Source organism: Sander lucioperca, chromosome 11 (genome assembly GCF_008315115.2).
Source record: "Sander lucioperca isolate FBNREF2018 chromosome 11, SLUC_FBN_1.2, whole genome shotgun sequence".
Taxonomy (NCBI): domain Eukaryota; kingdom Metazoa; phylum Chordata; class Actinopteri; order Perciformes; family Percidae; genus Sander; species Sander lucioperca.
The window spans coordinates 24,849,702-24,876,824 of NC_050183.1; the positions used below are offsets into that span (position 1 = coordinate 24,849,702).

The 27,123-nt window shown below is 44.9% G+C and overlaps 3 protein-coding genes and 2 long non-coding RNA genes across 6 annotated transcripts; 2 read left to right on the forward strand and 3 right to left on the reverse strand.

Annotated features, from left to right (window-relative positions):
* Window positions 1–585: 585 nt before the first annotated feature.
* Window positions 586–7,625, forward strand: LOC116034648 (piggyBac transposable element-derived protein 4-like). Its single transcript, XM_036007693.1, has 6 exons — window positions 586–633; window positions 891–1,090; window positions 1,190–1,245; window positions 4,898–5,003; window positions 5,142–6,208; window positions 6,595–7,625. Exons 1-6 carry the CDS (start codon window positions 586–588, stop codon window positions 7,623–7,625), a joined length of 2,508 nt encoding a protein of 835 aa, XP_035863586.1.
* Window positions 7,626–8,501: 876 nt separating this feature from the next.
* Window positions 8,502–12,630, forward strand: LOC118496318. Its single transcript, XR_004898878.1, has 3 exons — window positions 8,502–8,627; window positions 10,108–10,163; window positions 12,056–12,630. It is a non-coding gene; the product is annotated as an uncharacterized LOC118496318 (long non-coding RNA).
* Window positions 12,631–14,670: 2,040 nt separating this feature from the next.
* Window positions 14,671–16,955, reverse strand: LOC116058734 (T-lymphocyte activation antigen CD80-like). Its single transcript, XM_031311573.2, has 4 exons — window positions 16,949–16,955; window positions 16,281–16,607; window positions 15,460–15,741; window positions 14,671–14,879 (listed from the first exon to the last, which is right to left on the reverse strand). The coding sequence occupies exons 1-4, from the start codon at window positions 16,953–16,955 to the stop codon at window positions 14,686–14,688; spliced, it is 810 nt and encodes a 269-aa protein (XP_031167433.2). The 3' UTR covers window positions 14,671–14,685.
* An 852-nt stretch (window positions 16,956–17,807) lies between these two features.
* Window positions 17,808–19,056, reverse strand: LOC118496342. Its single transcript, XR_004898903.1, has 2 exons — window positions 18,181–19,056; window positions 17,808–18,068 (listed from the first exon to the last, which is right to left on the reverse strand). It is a non-coding gene; the product is annotated as an uncharacterized LOC118496342 (long non-coding RNA).
* Window positions 19,057–20,675: 1,619 nt separating this feature from the next.
* Window positions 20,676–26,730, reverse strand: LOC116058972 (zinc finger Ran-binding domain-containing protein 2-like). 2 transcript variants are annotated; one of them, XM_031311971.1, is made up of 4 exons: window positions 26,626–26,730; window positions 21,722–21,981; window positions 21,583–21,649; window positions 20,676–21,114 (listed from the first exon to the last, which is right to left on the reverse strand). In XM_031311971.1, the coding sequence occupies exons 1-4, from the start codon at window positions 26,697–26,699 to the stop codon at window positions 20,874–20,876; spliced, it is 642 nt and encodes a 213-aa protein (XP_031167831.1). In that variant the 5' UTR covers window positions 26,700–26,730; the 3' UTR covers window positions 20,676–20,873. The 2 variants fall into 2 exon arrangements, with proteins under 2 accessions (XP_031167831.1, XP_031167830.1); XM_031311970.1 differs by having other exon boundaries at window positions 20,676–21,129; window positions 21,457–21,649.
* Between the last annotated feature and the right edge of the window lie 393 nt (window positions 26,731–27,123).

Genomic DNA, 27,123 nt, shown 5'->3' on the forward strand with positions numbered 1-27,123 from the left:
GCCCAGCCGCGGACTCTACCTTGGCCCAGGCTAAGCCTGAATACGAGTACGCCTACATCCACGCGGGGATAGCTTTAATCACACTGGGGTGCCTGGCCATGGTCGCGAGCATAGTGCTCAGCTACTTTGCCGCAGAGAGCAAACTGAAAATGGACGACGTGCCAGATCCATACAGGGGTGCCGGGTCCAAGAGCACCAGGACCGTGATCACGTGCCTCGTCATGATGAACATTGAGCTGTTCATGGCCGTGATAGCGGGATGCATGGAGTTACTGTATCGACCGCTGATCAGCAACGCTCAGAGGCTGCATAATATGGAGTGTGCCATCGCCGTGTTCAACATCGTAATCTACGCCATGTACGTGGTGACCATGGTCATGACCTCCACCGTTCTCAAGGAGAGACGCGAGACTGTCCAGGCTGGTGGCCAGCGAGCGATCCCGAACACCGCAGCCTACGCTCCAGACCACAGAAGCTACTACGAGCCGTACAATTCAATGTCGAGCTTCATCTAATCCGTGAAAGCCCCGTATTTACACTCATCAAACGTGCTAGGTCACCCGTGTCACTGTCAAGAACGAGGTCATGCTCAACCGAGACAGAAAGCTCAGCAACCAACACAATGTCCGCCTGGTATGACTGTCTGCGCCTAAACAACAGGACTCTGACAGATCACGAGAAGAAAAACTTGGCCCGTGTCCACGTGAAATGTGTCCACCGAAGCGGATGCGATTTGATAGGACCTCAAGAAAGTCGCCTCAACAGACCCCTGTTCGTTGAGTTTACGCACCGGCACAATATCGGGGACCTACTGGCCTTATTGTGTTGCTACGTAGACCCCACAGTGAAAAGCCTACACGACTATCCCCAGAGACACGTGCTATACCCAGCCGCCCGGCAAGTGGAGCACGCATCGTCACCAGCGTCAAGCGAGGCGAGGCCAGGCCAAGAGTCAAGACCACAGCGGTCGTCACCGCCGACAGAAAGCTCAAGTGGCGACAGTGGAGCGAGCCCTGGGGATCCTGACACGGTGCCCGTGCGGTGATGAAGACAGCCCCGAGGACCACTCTGACACAGCATCGCAGCGCATGTACGACAATTCACGTTTCATTGTCCCCATTGAAATAGAAAATAAACCCGATCATGATAATGAACACGTTTGTGTTTCTCATTTCACTGATGTGTTTAGATATTTCACTACGTTCTACAGCACACGCAGCACACGTAGCAAGAGTCCATGTCCAGGCACACCGAACATGTGCACTGATGCACATCTTTGACAAAACAATCCCGTTGGGGATAATGTGTGGCCAGGCAGCAAGTCAATCACAGGGTCATGGACCGCCACGAGATGAACACCCGCTTGGTGCCAAGGAGAAAGAGGCAGCCGTGCTCACGAGGCTGGCAGAGGCTTCTGAGTGTCGACTGTCTCTCCTCTGGAACCGTTCTTTGGCTGTCTCATAGAACACTCATTCATCGATTAAAAAAAAAAGAGTAAGAAAAAGCTCACGGACCACATTTCATCAAAAAAAACATCCAACGGGTGGAAAAGCATCCATCTCTGTTTCCTGTGGCGGTCACTGGGGTTTTAGTGCATGTTATAGCGCGTTTTGTCAGCAGATGCCGGCAAAGCGCCATTGTCCGATCCGTTAACCCTTATGTTGTCCATCGGGTCACAATGACCCGTTCAGTTTAGTTGACTTTTTGTATTGGCCTGGCGTTGCGCTTCGGGTCTCTGTGACCCATACGTTACTCGATGGTATATCTCCGCTACCGCAGCGCTGGCCTTCGGGTCACTATGACCCATACGTTATTCTATGGTATTTCTCCACTGCCGCGGCTCTGGCCTTCGGGTCTCTGTGACCCATACGTTACTCGATGGTATTTCTCCACTGCCGCAGCACTGGCCTTCGGGTCACTGTGACCCATACGTTGTTCCATGGTATTTCTCCACGGCCGCGGCTCTGGCCTTCGGGTCTCTGTGACCCTGGCCAGTATTCAATGGTATTGCTCCACGGCCGCGGCTCTGGCCTTCGGGTCTCTGTGACCCTGGCCAGTATTCCATGGTATTGCTCCACTACCGCGGCCCTGGCCTTCGGGTCACTGTGACCCATACGTTACTCCGTGGTATTTCTCCACGGCCGCGGCCGCGGCTCTGGCCTTCGGGTCTCTCTGACCCACGCGTTATTCCGTGGTATTTCTCCACTGCCGCGGCTCTGGCCTTCAGGTCTCTCTGACCCATACGTTACTTGATGGTATTTCTCCACGGCCGCGGCTCTGGCCTTCGGGTCACCGTGACCCTGGCCAGTATTCAATGGTATTGCTCCACTTCAGCAGCTCTGGCCTTGGGGTCACTGTGACCCACACGTTATTCCATGGTATTTCTCCCTGCCACCGAGACTCTGGCCTTCGGGTCTCTGTGACCCGCACGTTACTCAATGGCATTTCTCCAATGGCAGCTGGCTTCGGGTCACTGTGACCCTGGCATTTGTGGTTTTTCTTCCTACGCTGCTCTGGCCTTCGGGTCACTGTGACCCGTACGTTATTCCATGGCATTTCTCCACGGCCGAGGCTCTGGCCTTCGGGTCTCTTTGACCCATACGTTATTCCATGGTATTTCTCCCTGGCCTTCGGGTCTCTGTGACCCTGGCCAGTATTCCATGGTATTGCTCTCCACTACCGCAGCTCTGGCCTTCGGGTCACTGTGACCCACGCGTTATTCCGTGGAATTTCTCCACTACCGCAGCTCCGGCCTTCGTGTCTCTCTGACCCATACGTTATTCGCTGGTATTTCTCCACTTGAGCAGCTCTGGCCTTCGGGTCACTGTGACCCTGGCCAGTATTCCATGGTATTGCTCTCCACTACCGCAGCTCTGGCCATCGGGTCACTGTGACCCTGGCCAGTATTCAGTGGTATTTCTCCACTTGAGCAGCTCTGGCCTTCGGGTCACTGTGACCCTGGCCAGTATTCCATGGTATTTCTCCACTGGCGCAGCTCTGGCCTTCGGGTCACTGTGACCCTGGCCAGTATTCCATGGTATTGCTCTACACTACCGCAGCTCTGGCCTTCGGGTCACTGTGACCCACGCGTTATTCCGTGGTATTTCTCCACTACCGCAGCTCCGGCCTTCGGGTCTCTCTGACCCATACGTTATTCGCTGGTATTTCTCCACTTGAGCAGCTCGGGCCTTCGGGTCACTGTGACCCACGCGTTATTCCGTGGGATTTCTCCACTACCGCAGCTCCGGCCTTCGGGTCTGTCTGACCCATACGTTATTCGCTGGTATTTCTCCACTTGAGCAGCTCGGGCCTTCGGGTCACTGTGACCCACACGTTATTCCGTGGAATTTCTCCACTACCGCAGCTCCGGCCTTCGGGTCTCTCTGACCCATACGTTATTCGCTGGTATTTCTCCACTTGAGCAGCTCTGGCCTTTGGGTCACAGTGACCCTGGCCAGTATTCCATGGTATTGCTCTCCACTACCGCAGCGCTGGCCTTCGGGTCACTGTGACCCTGGCCAGTATTCCATGGTATTGCTCTCCACTACCGCAGCGCTGGCCTTCGGGTCTCTCTGACCCATGCGTTATTCGCTGGTATTTCTCCACTTGAGCAGCGCTGGCCTTCGGGTCACTGTGACCCTACGTATTTGTGATTTCCACTACGCGCTTGGCCTTGGGTCACTGTGCCCTGCCATCTTTTGGTATTTCTCCACGGCCGCTGCGGCTCTGGCCTTCGGGTCTCTCTGACCCATGCGTTATTCGCTGGTATTTCTCCACTGAGCCGCGCTGGCCTTCGGGTCTCTCTGACCCGTGCGTTATTCGCTGGTATTTCTCCACTACCGCAGCTCTGGCCTTCGGGTCACTGTGACCCTGGCCACTATTCCATGGCATTTCTCCTACTACCGCAGCTGCTGGCCTTCGGGTCACTGTGACCCTGGCCACTATTCCATGGCATTTCTCCACTGCCGCGGCTCTGGCCTTCGGGTCACTGTGACCCTGGCCAGTATTCAGTGATATTTCTCCACGGCTGCCGCGGCTCTGGCCTTCGGATTCTATGTGGCCACTATTCCATGGTATTTCTCCACTACCACTGCTCTGGCCTTCGGGTCACTGTGACCCTGGCCAGTATTCAATGGTATTGCTCCTCTACCGCAGTGCTGGCCTTCGTGTCACTGTGACCCTGGCCAGTATTCAATGGTATTTCTCCACTACCGCGGCTCTGGCCTTCGGGTCTATGTGACCCATTCCATGGTATTTCTCCACTACCACTGCTCTGGCCTTCGGGTCTATGTGACCCGTACATTATTCCGTGGTATTTCTCCACTACCGCAGCTCTGGCCTTCGGGTCACAGTGACCCATTCCATGGTATTTGTCTACTACCGCGGCTCTGGCCTTCGGGTGTCTGTGACCCATTCCATGATATTCGGGGGACCCTGGCCTGGCTTGTAGTAGTAAAACAGACAGGGTGAGGCAAAGCGGAAAGAAACAAACCTCGTTCTCGTCCTACTAAACACTTTTATTACACACACACACACACACACACACACACACACACACAAATGTATATACATATACATGTATATTGTACAGATTTTGTCTTCTTCGTCTTCTTCTTCTGGACCTTTGTACTCTTTGTACTCGGTTCAGCAGCCGGTTGCGACGCCGGCATGGCCCGCTGTGTGACTCTAAATTTGGAGCTGCATCGGGTTATCGCCCACGTGGCACGCAATGGCCCCCAAGTGGAAAATTTAGTAGTAGCAGAAGAAGAAGAAGAAGAAGAAGAAGAAGAAGAAGAAGAAGAAGAAGAAAAAGAAGACGACCACAGTGACAGCGACAGCGACTCCGACTCCGACTCCGACTCCGACTCCGAATGGTCATCCGGCGGGTGTGCGTCAGAAGAGGACCGAGACAAACACGATGCCGGAGAAAGAGACCGCCACGACGCTGACGAGCACGACCACGACCACGACCACGACCACGACCACGACGCAGGAGAAGACGAGTACGACGACGCCGACGACCGAGGCGAACGAGGAGAAGAACGAGGGGAAGAACGAGGAGAAGAACGAGGAGAAGAACGAGGAGAAGAACGAGGAGAAGAACGAGGGGCAAACGCGGCACAGGCTGGTGGACGGCAAAGGGGAGATGAAAACAGAGAGGGCGAAGACGCCGACGACGACGCCGACGACGACGAAGACGACGACGACGACGGCGAGCAGGACGACGAACGAGGAGAAGAACAAGGGGCAAACGTGGCACAGGCTGGTGGATGGCAAAGGGGAGATGAAGACAGAGAGGGCGACGGCGGCGACGACGACGGCGAGCAGGACGAGGAACGAGGAGAAGAACGAGGGGCAAACGCGCCACAGGAGGGTGGACGGCAAAGGGGAGATGACGACAACGAGGGCCACGACGACGAGGAGCAGGATGTGGAACAAGACGATGAGGACGAGGAGGACGAGGAGGAGGAGGAGAGCGAAAGGTTTGCGTCGAGAGACGGCGAGATCGAATGGTCCTCCACGACGTATCATCCCCATCGCCCTGGACCTCGTCGCCGCCGTCGTGCCGAATATGAAGAGGACGAGGAACAACAACTGGACGACGGCGACGACGGCAACGACCAAGACCAAGACCAAGACCAAGACCAAGACCAAGACCAACGTGACCGAGACCAAGACGAACGACACGACCAAGACGAACGGCAACAACAAGACCCGGCCAGACGCGCCACCGCTCCGCAGAGCCCAGGACCCACAGAGTACGCGGCAACACGCGTCCGCGATATACTCTCCGCTTTCGAGCTGTTTGTCACGCGGCACATACAAGAGATCGTGGTGACCGCCACGAACATCGAGGGCCTAAGGAAGTGCGGCAACGGCTGGAAACTGATGGACGCCACGGACCTGCGCGGCTACATCGGGCTGCTGCTCCTCGCCGGCGTGTACAGGTCCCGAAACGAGGCACTGGAGAGCCTGTGGCACGAGGAGAGCGGCAGGGCCATTTTCCGCGCCACGATGCCGCTCAAGCGCTTCCACGCGTTCTCGCGACTGCTGCGATTCGACGACCGCGAGACGAGAGCCGCCAGACGAGCCGCGGACAAACTGGCGGCCATACGAGACGTGTGGGACGCCTGGGTGCGGCGGCTGCCTCGCCTCTACAACCCGGGCCCCGACGTGACCGTGGACGAGCAGCTGGTTCCCTTTCGAGGTGGGTATTTGTCACCGCAACTGCTACTTTCATTATCGTCGTATCGCGACCGCAGTGGCACAATTGTCTCGTCTTTTTCTTGGTCTTTTTCCAGCTCGCCGTTTACAATGCTTTTGTGTGTGTGTGCGCATGCGGACGTTTCTAAACATTTTGTTCTTTTCTCGTGTGCTTGTATTCTCATCTACAATTTCTATCTCATTCTTCTTCTTCTTCTTCACCTTCCCTCCTTCCCCCCTTCTTTGTCTTCCTCCGAGTTCTTTTTCCGTGTCTTTCTCATTCTCACTCTTTGACGACACGTCCAACACCTCCAACGCCAACAACGACAACGACAACGCAACAACGACAACGACAACGACGACGACAACGACAACGACAACGACAACAAGGTCGATGCTCCTTCCGCCAGTACATGCCCAGCAAGCCCGCCAGGTACGGACTCAAGTCCTGGGTGGCCTGCGACGCCGCGTCCAGCTACGCGTGGAACATGCAGATGTACACGGGCAAGTCGGCGAGCGGCGGGCCCGAGAGGAATCTGGGCGCGCGCGTGGTGCTGGACGTGACCAAGGGCCTGCGGGGTCCGCGCAACGTGACGTGCGACAACTTTTTCACCTCCTACGAGCTGGCCCGGCGGCTGCTCATCGAGAGGCGCCTCACCGTGGTGGGCACGATGCGCAAAAACAAGCCCGAGCTGCCGCGCGCCTTGCTCAACACCAAGGGCCGTGCGCTCTTCTCGTCCAGGTTCGCCTTCACGCCCACCGTCACTCTGGTGTCCTACGTGCCCAAGAGGCACAAGAACGTGCTGCTGCTGAGCACGCTGCACACGGGGAAGGCGCGCGTCCGCGCCACCAGGGACGCCAAGCCCGACATCATCCTGCACTACAACAGCACCAAGGGCGGCGTGGACAACCTGGACAAGCTCGTCGGCACGTACAGCTGCCGCAGGAAGACGACGCGCTGGCCCCTCGCCGTGTTCCACAACATCCTCGACGTGTCCGCCTACAACGCCTTTGTGCTCTGGCGAGAGCTCAGGCCCCAGTGGATGCGCGGCAAGCTCTACAGGAGGCGCGTGTTCCTGGAGCAGCTGGGCAGGGCGCTCGTGACTCCGCTCATCGAGAGACGCTCGCGTCTCCCTCGCACGGAAGCGTCCGCCGCACTCGTCAAGGCCTTGACGAGCAGGGCCGCGGCCGCTCGAGAGCACAGAGAGGGTGTTGACGACGACAACGACGACGACAACGACGACGACAACGACGACGATGTGGAACCGACCGCGCCCAGAGTGGCCAGCAAGAGGAAGAGGTGTCAGCTCTGTCCAAAGACAAAGGACCGCAAGACATACACGGCGTGCGGGGCCTGCAAGAGATACATCTGCGGGAGATGCACGCGGCTCAACTGCGCGGAATGTGTGCGCGGACTGTAGCCTCTTGGCTCGAACGCCGCCGGTTTGGGCTTGGGCTTTGCTCTGCACAACAACGAGCAGACAAACACAACAACGACAACGACAACGACGACGACGACACCCGTTGTCTCGCTCGTGCTTTTGACCGTGTCGACCTGGAATCGCCTACGGCCTGACACTGAACACCACGAGAGACGAGCGAAGTCAACGCACACACAGTGTGTGCTATTGAGATGTGAACAGGTGCAACAAAGTGACATGAACAACACTGTTGAAAATCTTTTGAATAAAAACCCTTTGGCATGTGTCTGCTGTGTGAGATGTGAGATTATTACACACACACACACACACACACACACACACACACACACACACACACACACACACACACACACACACACGAAAGGGTCGAAGCACAACGCCAGGGTAGTAGGACAGTACATAAACTAAACAAGTCCCCGTGACATGAAGGACAACACAAGGGTTAAAAGTACATTTGCTCTGCTCTGCTTTCTGTAGCAGTTCTGAAATCACTCTCATCCCCAGCCGGATACTTTTTAGCAAATGCAGTGTGCTTGTTCTTGAAATGTCTTTTTAATAATTAATAGCTAGTCTATGGAAACTCAAGACCGCTGTTGAAGTTCGGCAAAACTTACAGGAGAAGGCGCATAGACATACACACGTAGGCTATGACACACATTTAGTTGACTGAAATGTTACGTAAATGAAGGATGTAAGAATCCCTTCAGGCCTACAACAATGATAAATGACAACTAAAATGTTTAAAACTAACTGGAGCCACTGGAGGAGGGGGCTAGGGAGCGGCAGGTTGCAGACCCCTGGTCTAGAGGAGCAACCGTAACTAAATAAAGCAAGAATTTACTGCTGTATGTTTTGATCATGGTCTCATTGTCTCCTTCGCAGGGCGATTGATAACCAAGTGTACGTGGCCACGGCGTCTCCTGCCAGAGATGAAACCTCCTCATACGTGGCCTGGGGTCACAGCACTGTTGTAAACCCATGGTACAATACCAAGCAGTAACATATTACCTTCTGCATGCTGTGGCCAGCTCATACTGGGTGTGACTGTGTGAACGGAATCAGAGGGAACACGAGTTAGTGACGCTGGGGTAGCGAGGGAGCCATAAGTCAATGAAGGAAAGCGATAAATGACTTGTGTCAGTCAAAAGTATTTTGATCCTTTATGTTGTGAAACAATCCGATCAGGATTGTTTTGTGGTTGGAATCCTACCATCTTCTGGTGTTGTAGTGTAGTGAGTTATAGATCCGACGCCGAGGCCAGATTAATGGCTCGGACCTGAACGCCAACTGCCCTTTTTTTAATGCTCTTCCTGTTTCTCTTCAAAGTATGACAAAATCCCAAAAGGTCTTAAAAAATCCACAGAGTCAGAATCAGATGTAAAAAGAGTTTTTAATGTGCTCAAAAAGAGATTAACACACAAAAAACCAGAGTAAGTTCCGGAAGGCTTACTGAAGATCCCTTTGTCTAGTGTCGTCTTATATTTTCCAAGAGAGACTTTCCCCCAAAAGAAATCCACCAATAACCGCTTTCAGGTCAGTCTTTCTGGTGAAGTCACCTGTCTATACCACATTGACACACATCGTATATTTGCCAATAATTTAATTATAAACCAGATTGTATCACATTTTGACACACTGGCTTGGCCCCTGTGAGTAGATTCTGAGAGCAGTGGCGAGATCTCGGAGAACAAAGCGACACAAAGCTCACAGGTTCAGTTCACAATGTTCTAAAGGTTTAATGAGACACAAGAGGATACACATATTCTCATATATTCATGATGACATGTAGTATGATAGGAACGAGTCAGGATGGGCAGAAGGATTGTCCCAAGGTCTGTTCACACAGATAGGAAAACAGTGTTGCAATTTAGGAAACAAATAAAACGGATGACGACGACTTTCTTCAGAGTTCTCACAGAATGGAATGTGGAATGTATTCACAACACTTTAAAAAGGTAAAAATACTCCATTACAAGTCTAAGTCCTGCATTTAAAAAAAAAAAAGTATAGATGTGTTATCAGCGAGATGTACTAAAAATATCCAAAGCGCTAAAAAAGTAGTGTTCTTTATGCAGAACGTGTACATCCACGCGTAATTGACATTTTACTGGTTAAGGTGGAGCTAAGTTTAACTACTTAGTGTTTGGTAGTCTAATCTATACCAATGCATCATATTTAATAAATGATCATATGTTTTATTTATAAAATCTTAATTTGTCAAGTAAGTATAGTGGAGTTAAAAGTACCGTTTTTCCCTTTGAGATGTAGTGGAGTAGTAATAGTAAGAATCTCAAAATTAGGAACAGTAGTTTAGTAAAATGTACTTGATGACGTTCTACTAACAAGCAGTCTTTTTCCATGGATATTGGTGTCATATTGAAAGCTTTTCTTTTGTTTTCTGTGAAGATTTTTCCAGCGTTAAGTTTTGCAGACTTGTTATTGTTGCAATGTGTCGTTGCAGGGGAGAAGTTATCTCCAAGGCTGGACCAGAGGAGGCTGTCATTTATGCTGACATCGGTGAGTGGAAGAACCGTTTGCTTGTTTCTGCAGTCGATCAAAAGAGTTCCAACTGCAGGACTGAGCCATGTTCTGGCCTCTTTGTTGTTGCAAAATAGCATTGATTTGCTCTCTGTGCCACATCATCACAGGGTTTCCCCCAGAAAAGTTGTTTAGCCGGGTGGCAAGTGTCTTTTTGTGTGACGAGGGCCCGGCGCGGGCCACTCCCAGACTAATGGCAGCGTTAATGTAGAGCCCAGTAGCTTCTGTGATAACAGTGAAACTGAATTTAAAAAAGCTATAAGACAGATTACATAGGGCCCTACATTAAGTCAGTTCTAACAGCTTACTGGAGATTTGAGAATATTAAAAGTTTCCAACAGAGCCGCTGTAGAAATATTTCTATATTCTAGATGTATAGACTTGGGAACACACAGTTAGTTAGCTCAAGCTTTGATTATCTTATAAGTTCAGGAATGTGAGAGTGTTAGACTCAGGACACAGAAAGTTAGCTTACGCTTTGAGTACCATATAAGTCCAGGAATGTGAATGTATGCATTACTGTACCATATGATGAAGTGGAACGAGCGCTGGAATTAATAAATTGGAGTCAGATTTGACAGGCCTTAGGGCCTTATTTTAGACACAATTCCTTACACCGCCCCACTGTAACTGTAGTTTGATAAACGTCTCAAAAATACATTAAAACAAATTTCCCAGTGGCTTAGTCCTGCTGGGGGGCAACTTAGGCCCAGTGAGTCACTGGGGGAAACCCTGTCATCCATTTGTTCATGTCATGCATGATATCTGAAAATAAATCTTATTACACAGCAGGGTTTGAAAGAGTTGAAACCTTGTTCTGACAACGTGCTTTACTGAGGTAGTCGATGCAGGGTAGCTGTACTGGATTACTGTTGTCGTCATCATTTCTGTATATCTTGAGACTGCACTAAACTAGAGCTGCAATCATTAATCAATTAGTTGTCAACTATTGAATTAATCACCAACTATTTTGATAATCGATTAATGTATAATAATGTTGTAGGACTGACAATTGGTGCTTTCACAAAATATTTACACAATGAGATTTGTGATAAATAATCATCAGTAATGTGGATATAATGACTAAGTGTTAAAAAGATAAATAATAGAACAGCTGGAACAGTCTGGAAAGTTCAGAAAAGTACATCACTTTACTGTAATGCATCCTGTAAAACCAGGAAAAGACAACACTTTGTCATATTACGAATTCCAAAATCTAAGACGATATCTTGTCTCATATCAATATATTAGTCTTGCATTAGGTGGTGAGCTAGCCAGACCTTCCTCCACAGCGCTGCGGAGGAGGGTCTGGCTAGTCCACACAGCATTCCAGGACGGGAGAAAAACGTGCTCTGGTTTATTGGCATTTCTTTAAACCAATCACAATCATCTTAAGCGGTGCAAAAGCCGCTCATGGGGAACAACAATGCCTCTGCTAAATAGTCTCAGGAAGGAACTTGTTTTGGTGGAACATGTGTACGTTCAAAAGTAGTTTTAGTCGTACAACAGAAAACTCAGATTGGACAGATAGTCTAGCTAGCTGTCTGGATTTACCCTGCAGAGATCTGAGGAGCAGTTAACCATAGTCCTCACAAATCCACCAGAGGTTAGAACGCCAACACAAAGACAGAGGAAGGGGACGGACATCCGGCCGAAATGAGGGACATCCGGCGGAATCTCCGGTGGCAACGGAGCAATCCCAGAAGTGGAATGACGGGTTATAGACTAATATAATATTGATATATTGCCCTAACCTAAACCACTAATCAATTAGCCGCAAAAATATTTAAGAGATTAATCGATAATAAAAGTAATGGTTAGTTGCAGCACTACACTAAACCTGTGTATCTGTATGTGCCACCTGTTCCCAGACCTGCAGTATTTAGCCGACATCCGGCAGCAGATCCCGATCACGGCGCAGCGCCGGGACGACATCTACGCAGTGACGTCTGTGCAGGGAGCTGAACGCCGTGACGTTTAAGAAAGAAGGTGCCAAGGTACCGACACAAACTATGCAACAGATCTCTGCCACCAACACCACGTCTTCTTCTCCCTCTGAAGCACCGGGCCTCTTTGTCTGAATTGAGGAAAGAAGAGATGCAGTTGGCATGGCGATGCTCACCTCTTAAGGATGGAACTGTGCTTTGTTTTGTGTGTCTGGTGCTGAAATGAGTGGTTGAGCAATAGAATGCTCAACCACTCATTGATGAATTGAATTGATGACAGTTTTGGTAAGCAGTTAATTGTTTGTATCAATTACCAAGTCAAACTAAGTATTTGCTGGTTAGAGCTTCTCTAATGTGACAGTCGACATCTTTTAATCCATTTCATTTTATTGGGAGTAGAACCTTTGGGGTTTCTTTCTTTGGCTCGTGAAATGAATTGAATCGATCGTGGCACCAGAGATTTTAAATCTAAAAGAAATGTTCACATATTTTCTGTGAGGGAAAAACAATAAAGATATATCTATAAAAATAAACAAAAAGGCAACAGGTATGGGTTTGAGCATCTTTATTAAACACCACAACAACAAGAAAGGGAGTGTGCATTAAATAGAAGAATTCACGGGAGGTGAAGTGGTGAGATGCTTTAAAAAAAAATTATAGACACTATACGTATATCTTGGACCCACCACTTGTATTGAATATTGAAGTGGTGAACCCAGCGGTCACAAAAAAAATCCATATTTACAAGCCAGCACTCTATTTGCGTCAGGACGGAAAAGTGAGCGTTAATAAGGATTTGTTTTACACGTCAGTCTCCTTTCCCTCCGGCTTCATCTCCTCCGCCTCCTCCTTGTCTGGACATCGACGTTTGTATCCTGATGACAGCAAACATTCCAGTGAGAGTTTTGCAGCGGTCACAAAAGCACATTACACACGAGTACTTGTTCCACCTCTGCATAAATTACAAAGCTGTATGTTTAAGAAACATTTCTTTGACATTTTCTTTACCAAAGGTTGTTTGATTTCACCAAAAGTAATTTAAAGGAGTAGTTTGGATCTTTTGAAATGGAGTTGTATGAGGTACTTATCCATAGTCAGTGTATTACCTACAGTAGGTTTTGAGAAGCAGAAAGGAGTACTGACACGGAAGCTAAGCAATGTACTGCTGTGGACGGGGGCAGCAGCAAGATGTATTCTAGACACCTTAAAAAAGATCCACCTAAACAAGCAATACCAGTTTGGGGTATGCTATATTTAGAATATTTTCACAGCTTTACCTTGCTGTCAGACAGCCCTTTATGATGGGGAACTGAAGCTGTTGTATCGCTGTCTTCAAAGCCACCAGACTCCTTTGACAAAAACAGTAGTTTTACCTCACAGAATAGGGAGTTACTGGTCTACAGCTGCCACGATAGGTTAGTTAGTTTCTTTGTTTTGTTACTTCCTCACCCTTTTAGAACACCAAAGTCACACAATTACACATCCAAACTAACCGACTGACGGAGCAGTAAACCAGCAACTCCGTGTTCTGCGGAGTAAAATTACGTTTTTTGCCAAATGAGTCTGGTGACTTTGAAAAGAGCATCCATCCTTGTCAGAAAGGGCTGTCTGGCAGCAAGGTAAAGTAGGGAAAATATTCCTAATATAGCATATAGATTATTTAAGGTGGCTAAATATGTTTTGCTGCTGCCTCCGTCCCCAGCAGTACATTGCTCAGCTCTGTACTCCAGTCTTTTTCTCCAAACTAGGGGCGTTCCGACCGCCATCTACTGTAGGTAATACTGACTATGGATAAGTAGTACCTCATATAACCCACTCCAAAATATCTGAACTAGTCCTTTAATTAGGTAAGGTTCTTTTGGGAGCAGTTTTATACTGAATATCATTTCTTTTTTTCATCACACCAAGGTAGTAGTAGTATAGTTTTTTTTTTTAAGATTATTTTTGGGGGAATTTTAAAGCCTTTATTTATAGAGGACAGCTGAAGACATGAAAGGGGAGAGAGGGGGGAATGACATGCAGCAAAGGGCCGCAGGTCTGAGTCAAACCCGCGGCCGCTGCGTCGAGGAGTAATTCTCTACCAGGTGAGCTACCCAGGCGCCCAGTATAGTTTTTACACTTTGTTCAATTTGTGCTTTAGATAACATGATAGTAGATTCCACACCAGGGTAGGACAAAATAATGTTCATAATACTCCCTCTTAAAGTAGTTTTAAGGATGGAAAATATAGTTTTTTTTTTATTTGGCAGCTACAGTGTCCATCAACACACTTAGGCAGTAGTTTTCTCAAAAATTGAAGGGTCAAAAGATACTGTGGTTACACATAATGTATATTTTGAAAAATAATCTCTCTCTCTCTCTCTCTCTCTCTCTCTCTCTCTCTCTCTCTCAGATAATTTCAGAGCTGAAGTGTGGCTCACTTTTGATTCAAAATGAGTAAAGAATCTGTTCCCAGATTGACTTTGAAAAATAATATAAAAATGTTAGACTAAAAGAATTTGACACATTAAAAATCTATAGGCCTCATAGCTTCTTAAGACACATGGGAGAAACCTTCAGACATGCCTACCTCTTTTAGGGTGCTGCTCTAGGGACTCCTTCTTCTTCCTATTACTCATCCTGTCCAGGTGAATCTGATAGATGACTCCTGCCAGCACCATGGCCCTGGGGACCACCACACACAGAGCCGTGCTGAAGATCCACAAGGCTTCGGATGCTCGACCCACCACAGGGCTGCCCTTTACTCCACCTTAGATGGATGGATGGACAGATAGATGGACTTTATTAATAATCCCAAACTAGGAAATTACTCTGTTACAGAAGCAACTTACACACACTCATACATAAAATACCAGAAATATAACAGAAATAATAAGATTAAAAAATAAGACAACAAAAGATAAAAAAATACCAAAACATCTCCTCAAACATATACTTAGAGGAATGAAAAGAATGTACATGTAATATTCAAGTGTAGAATAAAAATGTACAACATATATATATATATATATATCTATATATCAACATCAAATATGTATAATACTAAATATGAACTAACCAGTGCCAACAAGAACCAGAGATTAGTGAACAAATGGTGTGTTTGAGGCCCTGATAACTGAAAGGGCAGTGATAGATCACTCACACTTGTGGCCGTTAGATCAGTTGGTAGAGCGGGCGCACATATGTAGAGGGTTATTCCTCAACGCAGAAGGTCCAGGGTTCGAGTCCAACCTGTGACGGTTTTGCTGCATATTATCCCCCTCTCTCTCCCCTTTCATATCTCAGCTTTCCTATCCAATAATGGCAGAAATGCCCCAAAGATCACTCACACTTTGTAGATGTCAAGGTTTCGTTCATGGTCAGGTTCTCTATGATGCACGACACACTGGCGTCTTTGGAAATGTTGGCCGTCAGGTAGCTTGAGATGTTGTACAGATGGGAGTCTGGGAGTAATGCCACCAGGGTCCTCACTGAGCCTTCAGGGGGCTCCTCTGTGTTGATGAGCCAGTAAACTGCAGGTTCAGGAAAACCACCAGTGGAGTGACACACGAAGGCCGCCTCCTCTCCCTGCTGGGCCTCTTCCCTCTGCAGCAGCGGGGAGCTGAAACCGGCTGCAAACAGCCATCAAAGGATAGTGGTTAGTTCCTTTAAAGGTCCCATATCATGCTCATTTTCAGGTTCATATTTGTATTTTGGGTTTCTACTAGAACATGTTTACATGCTTTAATGTTCAAAAAACACATATACGGTATTTCTTATACGGTCTGTCTGAATATACCTGTATTCATTCTCAGTTTTAGCGCCTGTCTCTTTAAGCCCGCCTACCTAAAAAAAGCCCAGTCTGCTCTGATTGGTCTGCACTCTCGTAGTGTCTGCACCGTCATTGCAGCCAGGAAATGACTGTAGCTGCACTTTCTACCTATATATATTATAGTTGTGACATCACAACCGTAAGGCTCGTTTAAAGGCACAGTTTCTGAATACGGGCTGTGTGCGTTTCTCTGTGGATTGAGTGTTTTGATACTTCCACAGTATTTATATAGCACCTCAACCTGCTTTATAATAAATAAAAAGACATGAAAATCTCACTTTTTACAATATGGGACCTATAAATATTCTTGTGATTACTTCCTGTGTTACTGACACTGACCTGCTGTCCTGAGGCACACGGTGCACAGCTCAGTGCTTTGATTCTCCCCTGAAATGACGAGGAGACTGTAATAATATGTGTTGTGCTCTGTAGGATCAACTGTGGGCAGCTGCAGAGACACGTTCCCAGTCAGTGCTGCGTCCGCTGGGGTTGTGGCCCTGTTAATGCTCCATTCCTCCACATCGCCATCCTTTTTCCACACTGATTTGAGCACTACTTCTTCACCTCTCCTCCACTCAATGGAAACATTCACAAAGGTTAATAACTGGGGGTAAACGCAGGGCAGTGAGACTGACCGCCCCACTATGCCAAGCACGCACTCTTTCTCTGGAAAAAGAAGTGAAACAGCACAGGTAAATCATCAGTAAGTTCCAGTGTAGATAGTGTCAATGTGTAATATGTATGACCAGACAGTCATCTTACCCAGACATGCGCAGGAACAGAGGAAGCTGAGCAGCAGTCCTGTGCGTCATAGAGCCACTTGCGGCATTCACCCGCTGAGGGCACGGTTGCGCACGGAAGACGCCAAAATAACTCAAAGATATTTTCCTCTTTAAACTGCAGGACCGTACTAACTTACTTGCCTGTCTAACTTTACTCCCCTGTCTTCTGATCGCTCCCGTTAATAAACAAACTCCAAGTCACACACACTAGAATGAATTCACTACCGGTCATGTTGCGGCTTGTTGTGCCAAACCTGCTTTCTCGCCCGTGCGTGTGTCTTCTCTAACTTGAATGACTAACAGTGGAAAAAAAAAAATACAGATTTATAGACATTAACAACTTTAAAGACCTCAGACCTGTTAGTTTCTACCAAAATGCATCCTGTTGGAGATTGGTCTGACGTGTTCGACTTGTTTTTAGGTCATACATGCCCTCACCCACACGCTGGGATGTACACAGGGAGACCGTTCTCTTAATACATCCATGAGGGAGACCAGGAGAACCAAAGATGGGGGAAAATGGCTTAGAACTACCAAATATAATAACTCATTAGCATTTGTTCCATCTAGCTACAACATTACAATGCTGCTTATACTCTAATCTTTAATTCTGAGGTGATTCAGCTTCATTGCTACGGTTATTTATGAGTTAACTGGATGCAACTCAGTACAAATACAGAAGAATCATCATATTATGTATCTGTAAAAACACTGAGCATGAACCAAATAATGATGTGACCACAAGGTGATGCAAAATGCATAACAACTCTTTGGATTATTACTTTAATATTTGTTTAATGTTGATTTTTTTTTCTTGCTTTTGTTCCATCATCATCCGCTTCAGATATCATCTTGAAGATTTTCCAGATGTTTCTTTTGTCCCATATTCACTACTGAGCTCCCAAAAGGACCTTATTTATGATAGTGTCCCAAAAATTGGTTTTAGCACAGAATACAATTCCCAGTTGTTGGTATAGTTACTTCAAAAAAGTTGCAGTTGACTTTTACCTTAGAAACAGATTTTTTGTCGTTAAACACAATGAGCTGTCAGGAAGGAGGATCAGAACTCAGGCGCAGACTGGAGTAGGTGGTAAAGAATCTTATTTTATTGAAGCTGTGAGTGTGGGCTGGCAGTGGGGGTGCTGGGTCCGAAGAATGCAGGGCTAGCAGAGGGGGTGCTGGGTCCAAAGATGGCTAGACTGGCAGTGGGGGTGCTGGGTCCGAAGAATGCAGGGCTAGCAGAGGGGGTGCTGGGCTGTGTTCCTCAGTGTGGCTGCAGACTTGATGTTCCAGTGCGTGGGTGGCGTGGCTATTGGCAGCAGAAGACTCCGAAGGTGGGTTATTTCTGAGAACATAGATCATCTAGTTAGTACCATCAGGGAGCGGAGCAGACAGCTAAGTACAAAAACAAGAAACTAGACTAGATATAACTCTCGAAGGCTGGTGAAAAAGCATACTCAGTGGTAAGCAACAATCCGGCAGGGAGAGGAAAGTCAGACTGGCATGTGAAGGCAGATGATGGAGCAGGATGAGTAGCAGGTGCGCTGACTGGAATTGGTACCAGGTGTGGGTAGAATCAAGAGGGGGGGCGTGTCCTCACTCTGTGGAACATGTAGGCGGGAACAGAAACACAGACAGACAGAGAAAAAAAAACAAAGAAAACACACCAAACACATGGCAGGCATAACAAAATGAAGAAATAAACCAAAACACATTCACACACACACACACACACACACACACAAGACTGTCACCGTGCAGAAGTCACAGCAGGCGGGGGCGTGACATGAGCTACCTGTCGACTAGCTACAACAATACAATGCTGCTTACTCACCATCTGCAATAATAATTCACTTTCATAAGTTATCATATATTGTCAATTTTTTTATAATGAGTACTTTTACTTCTAATGGAGTATTTTTACACTGTGGTATTGCTACTTTAACTTAAAAGATAAGTATAAAAAGCTCCTTATGATAACAAAAACTTTAAACAAAAGATGAATACAATCTACATCTAAATCAATGCAATGAAACAATAAAAGGGTTTGTCTGTTTACCTGTTATCATCATCATCATGAAGCATGAACCAAAAAAAGGAACATTCAGCAGCAGCAGGTGGGCTGGAACAGAGGCTCCTGTAGCGCCTCCTGGAGGGCACTCACCTTATGCTGAAAAACTGGTCCATGCCTTTGTCTCCTCCACACTGGATTTTTGTAACGCACTTCTAATCGGGATCCCTAAGAAAAGCCTGCAGAGACTAGCCTGGTCCTACCAGACTCTGGTACATTTCATTTGTACAGAGAGTCTGGCCTCTCTCCATTGACAAGTGTTAACTCTGGATCTGCCATAACCAATCGCTAACGTTTGGTCGTGACGTATGTCACGCGCATGTGCAACAAGAGGGGAGACCGACAACTATCCAAGCCCCCAGGAAGAGCGCCGAGTCTAAAAGCCACCATGGGCTTAGCGGATAACGGTGGTACTGCACCCCATGGCCCAGAAAGACTTTTCACATAGACTTTGCATGGCGAAAGAAACGTCTATATTTCAGCGGATAATTTGTTTCTGGGTATATCAACTTACCAGCCCGAACACTGAAAGGGTCGTTGTTTAAAACGTTACGTTTTTAACATTTTTAACATTCACTAGAAGCGAATCCAGAATTATTAAATTTGGCATGATGAACGCGCATAGTGGACGCGAGCAGAGCCGCGGAACTGCGCCCGCCCGCTCACATGACTGTTCTCCCGAGCTCATGTAGCTAGCTGTATTAATGGATATAGCTAATGGTTGTAATTCACCATGTGTTCTATTAATACTTCCATGGTATTATCTTATGAAGTCATGATACATCCGAGGGATGTATGTAGCTATGCTGTAAAGCCTGTTAGCTACGTGGATGTAACGTCATTAGCGTTTCCCAAACTGGCGGGCTATCGGCTAGCTAGCTAGTTGCTAACATCAGGGGTAGCTAGCATGGCTGTATTAAGATCTATACATAGCTAGCTATATGCCTACATAACGTTACTACAGACATAGTGATTACATCGCCTTGGTTCTCTCTTATGATACATCCGAGGGCTGTATGCTGTAAAGCTTGTAACGTGGATGAGAGCTGAAGCCATGGATGAGCTTTGTTCACGAAACTGCAGGCTATTTTTCTGATTGCTCTACTTTTATCTTAATTGATATATGTGACCAAGTCCGAGTTTGTGTGACCTGACTGGCATTGGCCCGTAGGGAAGATTTAACATATCTGGGCTTTCTGAGTTGCTGCATAACACAGAGATATTCTCCATCTTCTTCACATTTATTTCCTCCCTCTCTACCTTCAGTCTTTGCTTCTTCACTTCCATCTCCATCTTAAAAAATGTTCTGCGTTTTAACACGACCAGCTCCCGCATTATGTAATTCAAATTATCTGCGTTCGGTAAGGTTCTCACGGGACCTGTAAACAAAAGCATATGAAAGGTTAAGTCTGGAGTCCAGTTGTACACTCGCACCCCTCCCAAAAGGAAATAGTCAACATATTTGTTTTGTTGCAAGTTGTTAAAAATATATGTTGGCCTGGCGCCATAAGTGAGATAAGAGCTATCTTAGCTAACACCTCTAATTAACACACCTTGTGTGTTTCATTGTAACGGTTCAATGTAATGTAATTAGCCTATATTAGTCACATGGGCTGGTTTTCCGACTACTTTTACTTACTTTCAATGAATTTAGTGAATAATAATTTCACTTTTTAGGACTTTAAATGAAGGACTTTTACTTGTAATGGAGTTCTTTTCTTTTTTTACATAGTACTGTTGGAACTTTTACTAGTGAAGAAATTGAATACTTATTCCACCACTGATCTACTGTGATCTAAAAGGAGGCTATACATATACCTGTATGACATTTTATGTGACAAAATGTAAGTTTACTTTCTTACCATGACGCAGGAGGTAGATCTCATCCACAAAGGTTGATTGGATGTCCCTGGCAATTTTGTCTATCTTCCGATTGAGCCACCAAATGTACAATCTTGAACGCAGACCAAATGTTTTCCTCTCCTTCTCCTGGTTCTTTCTCGTCATCTTTTCACAGCTCTCTCTTTCTCTTTTTAAACCCTCCTCCAAACGCTGCTTTTCTCTTTCAATGATCTCCCTCTAAATCAATGAGTCAATGCAGGGCAAATGGTTCTCACCAATTCCTCCATTCTGCCTAAAGGTGGTAGAAAGGTTGATGTCTACAAAGGACAAAGGACTTTGTTGTTGCTGCCTCCTGGTGGTTGAACGCTGGTCATCTTCAGAAGAGGAAGACGAAGGGCTCTCACCTCTCCATGCTTGCTGCCGCCTTGGAGTAGAAGGCTGCTTGTCTTCAGAGGATGAAGAGGAAGGGCTCTCAGCCCTTCGTACGTGCTGCCTGGTGGTAGAGGGCTGGTTTTCTGCACAAGACAAAGGGCTCTCACCCCTTCGTCTGTGCTCCCTCAAGATGGTGGCAGGGTTGAGGTCTTCAGGAGATGAAGGTCTCTCACTCCTTCGTTTGGACTTCTTCGAAGAAGAGTCCATATCTCCTGAAGACCGAGGTCTTGCAAAGCATTTTAGTCCAAAAATGGATCTAAACATTTTCTTGATGATTTCTCGTCCTCTGTTTTCTGCACAAGACGAAGGGCTCTCAACCTTTCGCCTGCGCTCCTTGATGTTGGTGCCTACGAAGAACAAAGAGCTCACATCCTTTCGTTCTTGCTGCCTGGTGGTAGAACGCTGGTCGTCTTCAGAAGATGACGACGAAGGGCTCTCACCTCTCCATGCTTGCTTCCGCCTTGGAGTAGAAGGCTGCTTGTCTTCAGAGGATGAAGAGAAAGGGCTCTCAAACCTTCGTACTCGCTGCCTGGTGGTAGAGGGCTCATCATCTTCAGAAGAGGAAGACGAAGGGCTCTCACCTATCCATGCTTGCTTCCGCCTTGGAGTAGAAGGCTGCTTGTCTTCAGAGGATGAAGAGGAAGGGCTCTCACCCCTTCGTACGTGCTGCCTGGTGGTAGAGGGCTGGTTTTCTGCACAAGACAAAGGGCTCTCACCCCTTCGTCTGTGCTCCCTCAAGATGGTGGCAGGGTTGAGGTCTTCAGGAGATGAAGGTCTCTCACTCCTTCGTTTGGACTTCTTCGAAGAAGAGTCCATATCTCTTGAAGACCGAGGTCTTGCAAAGAATTTTAGTCCAACAATGGATCTAAACATTTTCTCGATGATTTCTCGTTTGTATACTGGCGTTGTGAAACTGCAAGTACAAACACACAAACACACACAGCAATTACTTCACTGATAATCACATTATTGTTTCAAGCACTAAGCAAGTTATTTCACTTAACTAAACCTGACTAACTAACTGAACTTAAATAATCAGAAATTTTTCTCTGGTCACACATCATTATTCCACTGTGCTTGATAAAAAAAAATGCAAAAGGTCTGCCACAAATATCACTTAGAATAATAATAATAATAATAATAATAATAATAATTATTATTATTATTATTATTATTATTATTATTATTATTATATTATATAGACTTCAGACTACAGTATAATGTACTTTCAAATAAATCAATCAAGTATTAATGTATGTCAGACACATAAACAGTACATGGGTCAATAATGTGACGCCCATTTTTTTGTGTCTATAAGGTTAAATTAAATTTAAATACATTAAATTTAAAAAAACAGACAAATTACGTTAATACATACTTTTTTAGAGGCCATATTTCAAAGAGTTTGGTTTTAATTAATTTTAAGAGAATAATTGGCGATTAATGGCAAAAATGTGTAACCGTCAAAACTTTGTACCAAAATTTTGATCTAGCTTAAAAACGTCAAATTTCTTAATAAAAGATCCCATAACCTACTTGGGCATTAACCTAAATTAAATGTTATTATACATATTTATAATATATTTTAAAGCAGCCATATTATGCTCATTTTCAGGTTCATAATTGTATTTTAAGGTTGTTCCAGAATAGGTTTACATGGTTTAATTTTCAAAAAACACCATATTTTTGTTGTACTGCACCGCTCTCTCTCACTGCTGCAGATCCTCTTTTCAGCTGGTCTCTGTTTTAGCTACAGAGTGAGACCTCTTTTCTTCTTCTTCTTCTGTTCTATCTTTGATTGCACTGCACATGCCCAGTAGCTCAGATGTAGATCATGTCAGCTAGCTAGCTCCATCGACAGAAAAAGAAAGGCTGACTTCGGTCAGTTACAAGTCAGGATTAGCTGGGAGACTTCTAAATGAGGGCGCACATGGAAGTAGTTCTTTTGTAGATTATGGTGAACTTGTGTGTGTTGTAGCAGTGCTTTGCTATTGAGAACGAGGTAGCATGCTAGCGTTAGCATGCTAGCGTTAGCCATAGCATTAGCATGCTAACGCTACGAGCTAATGGTTGCGGTTAGCCTGCTCGTTTCGGCTTGTGACGTCACAAGCCGTGCCGATTTTGAACAGCTCACCCAGAGACTGAAGGCAGGACACATTCAGAAACCGTATCTCACTCTAAACAGCATGGATGTTTTTTTTCAAAGTTTGTATGTGTGTGGAAGCACCAGAGACACAAAATAACACCCCAAATCCCAGAAAAAGTGTTTTTTTTTCATAATATGGGCACTTTAAAATTATGCTTATATTTATTTTAATAATTTAGGGAATCCTGTCAGTCATGAAGAGTCATGAAGTCACTTCCTGAAATGTCAAGTGGTGTAACCACCATTTAAGGTGCCATTTTGTTGAAATCAGCAAGAAGACCACATGACAGGAAGTTACATCAGAGAAAAGGACCCCTGATCAGCATAACTGCTGCATCACAAGGTTAATAACTCTCTGATAAATATAAGTTAATAAGACATTTTTAGGTTAAGTTCAGTTCTTTGGTTCACATGTCAAATGGTATGACCCAAGTAAAACATTGAAAAACATTCTTTTGAATAAAAATTAGTATTTTGTGTAAAAATTATGTTTGATTATTTACACCAAGGCCATATGCTGATATATGTGTCCATTATAATGCCTGACAAATTTGATTTTACATTGAAATGTCAAATGGTGTAACCGGTTACACCATTTGACTCCTATTACAAGCCTCTCAATTTTTGGCCAATCTTTTCAAATATAACTAGTTAAGTTACTGGTCCAAGAGGTTATATGAACTTAATTACTATTTAGAACTATTTGTATGTGTTCATTGTTTGTATTTTTTAAAAGTGGAGGTAATTTATCCAACACTTTATTAAGATAGCTTATTTAGCTAGGCTAGGCTAAATCATTATAGTGCAAGGACTTAGTGTTTAAAAAAGGTTTTACCCTTTAAAATTTCCATATCATTCCTTTGCAATGTTACAATAATTTATTAACAATTTAATAACATAGAATGAGGCAGTTGAACTGTGACCCCTAATGTGGTACAAGAACAGCAGCTTTAAAATACCTAAAACATTTAATTTAAGTATAAAAAGTTACTTAAGTATTAAAAATGCCATTGAAAAAAATTCAGATAATTGCACCAGAATAAGTTAAAGAGCTCATATTATGCTTATTTTCAGGTTAATAATTGCATTTAGAGGTTGTACCAGAATAGTTTTACATGGTTTAATTTTCAAAAAACACCATATTTTTGTTGTACTGCACATTGCTGCAGCTCCTCTTTTCACCCTGTGTGTTGAGCTCTCTGTTTTAGCTACAGAGTGAGACCTCTCACTTCTGTTCTATCTTTGTTGGGAGTCGCACATGTGCAATAGCTAGGTAAGGACTACTAGCCAGTCAGAAGCAGAGTATGAGGGCGTGCCCTGACAGTAGGTAAGGACTACTAGCCAGTCAGAAGCAGAGTATTAGGGTGTGCCCTGACAGTACCTAGGTAAGGACTACTAGCCAGTCAGAAGCAGAGTATGAGGGCGTGCCCTGACAGTACCTAGGTAAGGACTACTAGCCAGTCAGAAGCAGAGTATGAGGGCGTGCCCTGACAGTACCTAGGTAAGGACTACTAGCCAGTCAGAAGCAGAGTATGAGGGTGTGCCCTGACAGTAGCTAGGTAAGGACTACTAGCCAGTCAGAAGCAGAGTATTAGGGTGTGCCCTGACAGTACCTAGGTAAGGACTACTAGCCAGTCAGAAGCAGAGTATTAGGGTGTGCCATGCTAGCAGCTATGCGAGCATTGTAACGTGTGTTCCAAAGTGACCACGTTTGTCTCTGAAGTAAAGACTGGACTACAATAGAGCTGTTTGGAGCAGTTTGTGAACAGTGTTTTCTGTTGGAGATGGTAAGTCCCTTTGGGGAAGACTTTGGGCTTTTTCACTTTGTAAACCTATGACATCCCAAAAAGCATAATATGAGCGCTTTACCTGTAAACATGTTAAAGAGCATGCACAACCCTAAACAGACTTGCTTCTCCCTCTCTCTTTTACCGATCTATCTACCTCTTTCTCACACACAAATACTGTTCACACATACACACAAATTTGTAAAGATGTTAGTTGTTTAATTTAATCTAATGAGTTTTAAATATATTTAAATATTTGTCATTGAAATTAAATTAAACGGCAAGTTCAATAAACTACTTTGAGTTTAGTGTCACTTACAAGCATCATGTCAGGTGGTGTAACTGGTTTGTGTCAAATGGGGTAACCAGTATTTTTCTTGAAAAAATGATAATGTGCAGGTAAATTAATGTTTGATAAAATGTAATACTCTACTCCACTGTAGAAACAAATTTTTAAGACTTTTTACACAATTTGTCCAAGATTATTTAGAAAACAAATGTTGTTTCCAGCACGTCTACCACTTGATATTGCAATAACAAATATAATTTAAATTTAGAAGTAATCCTAATAAAATCTATTTTTGGGTGAAATTTGGAAGTAGGAGTTATATTTGTATGAGTGCACTCACAAACAATGTAGTGGATGAAATATTAAATATTAATCATTCCTTTGTGGTTACACCACTTGACATTTTAGGTCCATTTGGTCCTAACTTTGATAAAAAAAATGGTGAAAATCCTATTTCAAATGAAATAAAATGTACAATAACACAAAATATACATTTTAACGAAACTCAAGGATGCCTTTAAAAAAGCTTTTTCAAAGTTTTTAAAATTTTTTCATCTGGCCAACCCTTATTCGTCATTGACCCATTAACGTTAGCAGCTGCATATTTTGGTGAAACTGTTGTAATTTGAACTGTGGCCGTGCATTGTATGAAGGACTAAAAATGACAGAAGGAAAAATAAATAAATAAAAGTAGAAATAAATAAAAAAATGCAGAAATATAGTGAAAATAAATACATTTTGGTAATATAAATGGCTATTTCTGTATTTTTACATGTATTTATTTATGCATTTCTATATGTATTTATTTATGTATTTATACATTTATTTATATATTTATGTAGTTATATATTTATTTATTATTACTAGCTACTGTGCTTTAACGTCGAGCCGGTGTATTTGTGGTGGATGTGCCTTTAGTGGAGCGGGTCATGTCGTAGCACCGCCACCTAGCTAGTGGTCTGCAGATGCTTTAAGATGTTAAACTGTTGTCGGCACATTTTTGCTTTTTATGTTGTTGTTGTTTTTTGGTATGTTTTATGACATTTGTGCACTGACGTTGGTGCATAGAAATAAAATGGCATGAACATGAAGTTAACTTGACTAATTTAGCGGTTGGCTCTCTGCCTACGTTAACTACGTTTTTATTTCTATGGGTTGGTGTGGTTTGAAAATAGGCTTGTGTTGCAAATGTCAATTAAAGGCCGTTATTTGATCCTAGTCCGTCACTGCTATAGCCTACTAGTTGCAGCTATAGTATGTCAATGGATATATTATCTGAAGCAACACACTCTTTTTGTTTGGAAAATAAATCACTTAATTTAGCATATTTTTCACCCGAAGCCAACTTTCTTTGTTTTCTCTCTCTTTTTCTCGGCTCCCCCCTTTGGTCGTTTCGTGCCGCGATTCATTGTCTTTTATCTTGGTGCTGGTCAGTGATAATGGATATCATAGACTTCTATTGTAGTTGCTCGCTCTCGCCGTTCACGGGTACATGGTACTGTAAACATTCCCATGGCAACAGCGACTTGGACCAAACAATGACGTGGTTGCAACGCTTAGGATTGTGGGTAGTGTTGTTTTTCTACATACGATAGCGACTAAAAAATAACTTTTTGAAAAATAACTTTTTTGAAAAATAACTTTTTGAAAAACAAGACAAATTATTGATATTATTATTTTATTATTATTATTATTATTATTATTATTATATATATATTTTGTATCAGTAGCGACCCATAATGGACCATAGAGGATGGCCAGTCCGTCACTGGGCTACAGTGAGAATGATAATATTAGACAATATTTCTACTATTAAGTAGGAATAATACAAAT